This window comes from Pseudorasbora parva, chromosome 1, assembly GCF_024679245.1.
Source record: "Pseudorasbora parva isolate DD20220531a chromosome 1, ASM2467924v1, whole genome shotgun sequence".
In the NCBI taxonomy this organism is placed as follows: Eukaryota; Metazoa; Chordata; class Actinopteri; order Cypriniformes; family Gobionidae; genus Pseudorasbora; species Pseudorasbora parva.
The window spans coordinates 25,771,133-25,778,758 of record NC_090172.1 but is presented as its reverse complement, the minus strand read 5'-3'; the positions used below and the strand labels follow the sequence as shown (position 1 = coordinate 25,778,758).

Sequence of the window (7,626 nt, the reverse complement as noted above, 5' to 3'; positions counted from 1 at the left end):
AAATTACATTGTATATGTTTAAAGTTGACTTTGGCATATATAAATTACTTGATTTTGAATCATTTTACTTTATTTAGAAGATTTAAAACCCTTTCAAACTTTCAAATGCAGAATGACCCCCCAAATCTTGTATATCAGCTGGGATGTGCAGGTGGGCAAGGGGTGGGCAATATAATAGATTATAATAGAATATAATAGGCTAATATGAGAAAGGTAATATGACAGGCTATGAGTTATTTTAGTTAGGATATATATATATATATATATATATATATATATATATATATATATATATATATATATATATATATATATATATATAATTTAAAAAATACCCTAAGCAAATTACAAAAACAATAGTTATTAAAAATAAAATAAAAATTCCGATACTAATACGACACAATGTAATTTATTGAATGTAATTGTCATTGGATACGACTTTCATCGAAAAGAATGTAACAAAATGTGGGCGTGGTCTGTGTTGTGAAATGAAACCACATTAAAATTTCCCTTAAACTGCGTTTGAAACATACAGCAAAGCAGCGACAGAGGAAAACACAGAGCCTGATATTATGCAAACATTTACCAATAATGTGGAAAGCGTTTTAAATCTGTTCAGTGGAAAATCCGCTGTGACGAATCTGTCCTCGTCTAACATCTGCTGTAAATCCAGGTAAAACTAGCTGCGTGCACGCGCCCGTCCCCAGATAACATGATCCCCAGTTGATCCGTAACACCGGCGGGAAGAAACAGCTGAATGCAATCAGTGGGCTATCTCGTCAGCTTGCTCAGTTTGCTGCCGATTTTAACGAGCAGTTAACTTTAGTAATCTCCAGGTTGCTGTCCATAGATGATAGGTTGCTTGCTTTGGAGTCGAAAAACTGTGTGGAAGATACTAACTTTAAGAAGAGAAGACGAGTGCCTAAGAGAAGACCAGTCCTAAGATTGCGGTAAGACTGTTATCTAAGCTAAAGTAACCTAAAGCAAAGCTTTTTAAGTAGCACAAGCTGAAATTAGCCTTGTAAAAGAACAAATGTAAGTTGCTTTATAAAAGTGTTTTCTTTTTCTGGTTATTTTACAGGAAGCAGTACGCCGTCTTCACAACTTCGTCATAACACTCATTTAATTGTTTTCCAGCTGCATGTAAGACAAAGAGACAGTACGCAGGAGGTACAAACATCCAGTTCTTGAAAAGCTGTGAAGAGTTCAACTCGGAGTCGATAGAGAAGAAAGAGGGTAAGATTTATTAGATTAGATCCGTTTTTGGTCAGTGTGACTATTTTTCAGGTGCATTTTACGCAGTACATCGCGCAATACTGATTGTCTTTATTGTTTGTTTTTACAGCTGCTACAAGCAAGAAAGAGTGTGTTAGCTGAGGATATGAGGTGGGCCTTTGGAAGTGCCCTACCATAGACCTGATGTCTGATGATGAAGACGGCATCGTTCGCGCGGTGTCTGGGTGGACTGTTCGCCGAGCTCTGTGCCACGCTGCAATCGAGATTAGAGGCGATTCCAAAGAACAGGGCAACGCACGACAGACAATGGACTTAAAACGGACAGAATGGCGCTAGTTACCTACAGCTCTGAAGCGGAAAACAGAGACTTCATGGTGCTGTAGGATTTTGGGCTTCTCGTGAGCTTCCTATTGTTGTGTGGGCAGATCTCAAACGTTTTGCATTTGGTTGTGTTTGTGTTTATTCTAATAAAGCTCTTTCTTCGAATAAACTGCACGTCCCTGGCATATTTTCCTTTCCTCAATAAATGAATGTCCTTGATGGTTATAATAGCGTAGTCCATAGGATAACAATGACATGAATATAAAACATAATAGCATATCACATGAATATGAATATATACAATTAAAAATTAATATGCAAATCATAATTTTATATATATGTGTGTAAAATTATTATAATTTGGGGGTTTAAATTTATTAATTTATTACCCAGGTTGACCAATAGTAACAGATCTGCCAACCAATCACGAGTGATATTTCTTGTTTCAATGTAGTAGTTTCAACCAATACTGAGTGAGGAAATTCAAGCCATTCCGGCAAGGCGCCGCCCAGAGCTGCTATTCATATGCTAATTAGAGCCATTAGCGCCGGCGCCAGCATGCCTCCGCAAGCTCCACATACGTCATGGTTCGTTTCCGTCAATATGTGGCACAGACGAACGCGACGTTCACAGGCTGTAAACTGACGTTAATTGTCGAAAATCAGGGAGATTTCCGGCCGTTTACGGGGACGAAAATCCCACTTTTCATGCAGTGCATTAACCAATCTGTCCCGGATAACAAGCACATTGTTAGAATCAGAAAGATCCGGGATGGAAGGAGGGAGAGGGTGATACACTAACAGGAAAAATACAAATGGAGACAGAAACCCTAATTAGTTAAGTTTACATCCACTTAAACATGTGTTTGAGTCACCATTCATTACTACACAAAAGCAGAGTGGCTGCAAAATCTTGTTTAACTGTATATCTATCTAATTGACACAGATGTCTGTCAGGGAAAAGACAGCAGTTTGGCATAGCCCTACAGTCCCTGTCCCTCTAGTGGTCCACCACAGTGGTGTTCTGAAATGAGGAGGCAAAGTCCTCAGTTTTTTTTTTTTATATGTCCCAGTTACACTTAATGTTGTCACATTCTCCTAGTTAAACATTACATTAAAAAGAGAAACCAAATACAGTTCTTTTTTGAATTTTTACATTAACAATGTAATGTTCTATTTATTAAAACCAAGTGTAAATCTATTTTTTTCCAAATTACATTTATTTCAAAATACTGGTCATAATTAAAGGCAGTAACAATTTAGCCAATATATTTTATTTATGAACGCATATTCAGCTGTTCTTTTGAATAGTCGGATAATCAGTCATCAAGCTCGGTAAACACTGATCACAGAGAAGAATTTCACAGATCACATTTGACCAAGCTGATAAAAAAGACACACACACACAGTCATCATGTTTTCAGGCTTGATTTGCATAATTTCAAGTTTGATTTGACATACAGCAGTGTATCTAAGTGGCTGAGTTGTTAACTTTTTTCCTATTAAAGTCGAAATTGTATTTATCGTACTAACTAACCATATCTGATCAAAGCGAGATCAAAGCTCTCACACAACGTTCCCGCATTATTTTCCACCAGCCTAGCACTCATTTAGGGGGTCGGTGGTGGACTCATGCTGTAATTTTACCCACTGGTGCTGCTTTTGGACAGTGTTATTTTAGAAAAACAAGTGATTTATACACCTTTTTAATGTCACATTTCATAATATTTGTGATATTTTATTTTTGTAATATTTCTCATTCATTTTTTTGGGGAGAGAGGCACTGGCTCCCTTGCATCCTCTGAGGAAATGCCCATGGTCCACCATCAAAAAAACTTTTTTTGTTCCCATGCAGCAAGATGCTTTAGATAAGGAAAATGATTGACTGCAAGGAAAAAACAACACGTTTAGAAACCCCATACCATACTGTCCATACTAACCAGACAGAAAAATACAAACAACAAACTTGACCAATATCACTCTAAAAAAGTTAACCTTGTTGGTTTCTTTTATTTCAGTCATTTAAGTTTATTACAACTTCTGGATACTAAACATGAAAGAGGGAAATGATTTTGAAATACACATTGTTGCACCCCATGATGACTTGCAAGAAGATCTTCACTGTTTTAGATTAAATGAACCACTGTCGGTCCGCAAATTTGAACTACAAATAACTATAATATAATATGCCAAAATGTGGTTTACGTTCATATTTTCCGACAAGCAGTGTCATCTGATCTAAAACGGTGACACACCACACTGTGGCGTAATATAACACAAATAAGAACTAATGAAAGGTTTACAAATTCATAACACTTGTATTTGATGGTTTTTCACAGACATGTCCTTGCTGGATAAATGAAATCAGAATGGAGGAGAGATCTGAAAAAAACAATTACATTTACGCATGTGTGCGGCGAAGAACGCGCTGACCCTTACTTGACAACTACTGAATGAAAAAACAAAAACCTCCTACAGCCGAATCAAGTTTCTGGATATATACTTTCTTTTTAATATATATATATATATATTTTTAAAAAATACTGTTTCATTTAAAGAAAGTTCTTTGTACAAATGTCAGTGTAAGTGATTGTGGAGCTAATATGTGAATAAGGAGAGAGTGAGTGTGAGTGAGCATCTGACAAAGAACCCAGAAATTCATTAAAAAGATCCATTTTGTTTTATACTAAAAAGGTGTTTTACACAATATACACATTTTATTACTTACAAAAAGAGATAAATGACACATTGCTAAAAAGTCCTGATACAGTAGTGTTAGTACCACCAATAAAGAAGAAAAAGTGATTGGAGAAAAATAATAGCAGTCCCATTAATGTAACGCTTCAGTGCATTTCGTCTCTTTGATGTTCAAAGTGCCGATTTGGTAACATGGAGACAATTCCACTCGAAAGAAAAAAGCGAGAGCGTTTCTCCCAAAAAATGTACCATTTGTGTACCAACATCAAAATTTTCATAGGAAAATATTAAATGAAAAGAATCTCTAAAAAATCTCTTAGGAAAAAGAGAGAAAAATATCGAATGCACATTGTGTCACAACTGCCATGGCACCTTGCTGGATCTGTATTTTTCTTTTGAGGTACTTCTTTGAAGAAAAAAAAAAAGTAACTAGTAAATTCATTTATTTTGTTCAGTTTCTTTTGCTGTGTCGCACAGTAGCACCATAGTGTTAAACGTGAAGATATTGCACCAATGAAACCCCACTGGTGATCAGCATGATGGCCGCAGTCGTTGTAGGCGATGGCTGATCCTCAACAACAACAGACTGCACAAATGTCACTACGTTACGTCCTCTTCATACACACAATGCAGCGGCTCACACGGGTCGCCAAGTTTCCAGCTTTCAGTGTCTCCGACTGCGGCTTTCTGTTTGGGCAAAGAAAGAACGATACTCTGAAGTTAGACATCTTTTCATTTCCAGAATGTTTTCAAGAATTATTGTACTTTTTAAATGAAAATGTTACCTGAACATTTCATTCACATCTACAGTGGCCAGCCAGAAGCTGTACGAGTTGCCGTAGTAATTGCAGGTGCCTCGACCGTGACACTCGATGAACGGAGCGGAGCGGAACTCCTCCAGACAGGAGCCGGGAGAGGCCAGGGCCTGACCCGAGCCCTCTGCACCTGCACTGGTGTGCTGTTACACAGAGCAACAAAGACAAGTCAATGCGAGTCAACGGCCAATAAGGATGTCTGAGTTGTTAAGTATTCATGCTGTTTTCATTTAAAAAAGACCAAAGACCAAAAGACTTATCAAGTGATGTTTGCCTGTGAAAAGTGCTATGCTTCATTACATTAAAGGGTTAGTTCACCCAAAAACGAGTAAGGCCTTCGTTCATCTTCAGAACACAAATCGGAGCACTCTCTGACCCCTCCATAGACTGCAATTGAATTAGTAAAAAGTAGTATTTTGTTAAAATAGCCCATGTGAACACAGTGGTTCAACCTTAAAGGGATAGTTCACCCAAAAATAAAAAAATTGATGTTTATCTGCTTCTGTTTTTTTCTTCAGTAGAACACAAATGAAGATTTTTAACTTCATACAAGCAACAGTTGGAGTTAAAAATCTTCATTTATGTTCTACTGAAGAAACAAACACACCTGCATCTTGGATGCCCTGGGGGTAAGCAGATAAACATCAAATGTTCATTTTTGGGTGAACTATCCCTTTAATGTTGTAAAGTGACGAGAATATTTTTTGTGCCAAAAACAAACAAAAATAACGTCTTCTCATTCTTATTTAACTTCTCGTATGTGTCAGTCTTCTAGGCAGTTTATGTTGGCCAGTTCCTGCGTCAGCATCACACGTATGCGTCGTGGTGTTCACGTGAAAAGTTTTGGCCAATGGTAAGCCGGTGTTCTGACGTAGTGCTGACGTAACTCGGAAATACTGGACTGCATTTACTATGTCCACAGCGTAGGAGACTTGACACAGATGTGAAGAAATTGTTGAATAAAGTCGTTATTTTTGTTTGCTTCTAGCGCACAAAGAGCATTCTCAACACTTTATAAAATGAAGGTGGAACCCCTGGAGTCACGTGGACTATTAATTAATGATGTATTTCCCACCTTTCTGGACCTTGAAAGTGGTATTTAAATTTCTGTCTATGGGGGGATCAGAGAGCTGTCAGATTTCATTAAAAAAAATTATTTGTGTTCAAAGATGAACGAAGGTCTTATGGGTTTGGAACGGCATAAGGACAAGTAATTAAGGACAGAATCTCTCTCAGAATTTCAACTAACCCTTTAATTACACACACAATACAGTGGATGTGATCTACTAACACAGGTGCAATGGTTTAAGTGGCAGTGGTTCCAAAACCTGTCCTGGAGGACCACCAGCCCTGCACATTTTGTATGTCTCCCAATAACTGACACACCCATTTCAGGTCTTGCAGTCTCTACTAATGAGCTCATGAGTTGAATCAGGTGTGTTAGATGAGGGATACATACAAAATGTGCAGGGCTGGTGGTCCTCCAGGACAGGTTTGGGAACCACTGGTTTAAGGCATGCTGTGATTCTTCTGAGTGGTAAATAACTTATTCTCCTCCCATAAACTGCCCTTTTCATCGCTTATTCTTCACCACGAGCCTTCAGTAAATCCTGACAGTAGTTTAACGCCAAATGAGGGTTTGTGCAAGCTGTTCCATATATCATTAGCCTGGCTCTGCCCTCCTACGTACTTCCACTCAATTTTCATTTTCCTTCAGTACCCCGTCTGGGATTGCAGTATAGTCTCTGGTTATCTCCGGTCAAATTATAACCAATCCAATCAGCGAATAGAGGCAGTGGCTGAGAACGAAGACGGTGATGTCGTGCGTTAGCTTGAGATGACATACGTCATGACCAAACGTTAGCGATTGATTATGGCAGATCCAAAATGGCTCTGGGCAGATCTAATAGTTTAAAACTTCAACAGAGTTCCCAGCCTTCAAGGAAGTTAACACTTGTCAATGGAGAGTGGCCAGACTCTATGTACAAATGTATTGAATTAAAAACGTACAAAGTAAGGATTTATTAGTCTGGTCTGACCAGGCTAATATATCATTACTTTCAAAGACATTTGTCAAGGTCATGACCCAAACAAAATCAGCAGTTTCATTAAAAAGGTCATGTGTAAAATTTGTCATAGGTGTCTAAAGCTAGGTTTCTCAGCTCTGGCCATCAAGGTCTACATTTCCTGAGCTCCAGGAAAGCTTAGTAATAAGTTACATAAGCTTAGCTTATGTAAGTTTAGCTCCACCCCCCAATCAAACATTAAAAAAAAAAATCCTGTTTCTGCAACTGAATCACCCATCCATCCCTTTTCCAAACTGCTGTTCCAATGTGGGTATAGTATAATATCATACAGGAATAAATAATTAAATTGTTTAATTAAAGTTAATACATGCTAGTTTCCATGACCGATCAAGATACATCTTTTCATTACTACTGGAGCTGCCAGTTTGAAAAATCCCTATCTTTAATCCTTATCAAGTAATCATAAATCACCAAAAAAGTCAAGCACATTCATTACTTAAAAAGAGTATGAACTATGAAGAACAGCACCTA

General features: G+C 37.7%; 1 protein-coding gene and 1 long non-coding RNA gene across 2 annotated transcripts in view; one reads left to right on the top strand and one right to left on the bottom strand.

The window, feature by feature from the left end:
* The first annotated feature begins 289 nt into the window (after nt 1–289).
* LOC137083657 (uncharacterized) lies at nt 290–1,653 on the top strand. Its single transcript, XR_010906569.1, has 3 exons — nt 290–950; nt 1,082–1,236; nt 1,346–1,653. It is a non-coding gene; the product is annotated as an uncharacterized lncRNA (long non-coding RNA).
* Nucleotides 1,654–2,934: 1,281 nt separating this feature from the next.
* col4a5 (collagen, type IV, alpha 5 (Alport syndrome)) overlaps nt 2,935–7,626 on the bottom strand; it is a 68,587-nt gene continuing 63,895 nt past the window's right edge. The window contains exons 48-49 of the mRNA XM_067437369.1: nt 5,039–5,211; nt 2,935–4,940 (exon numbers count right to left, since the gene is read on the bottom strand). Of these exons, the coding sequence (XP_067293470.1) occupies nt 4,859–4,940; nt 5,039–5,211 (255 nt within the window). The 3' untranslated portion in view covers nt 2,935–4,858. The remainder of the gene's footprint in view (nt 4,941–5,038; nt 5,212–7,626) is intronic.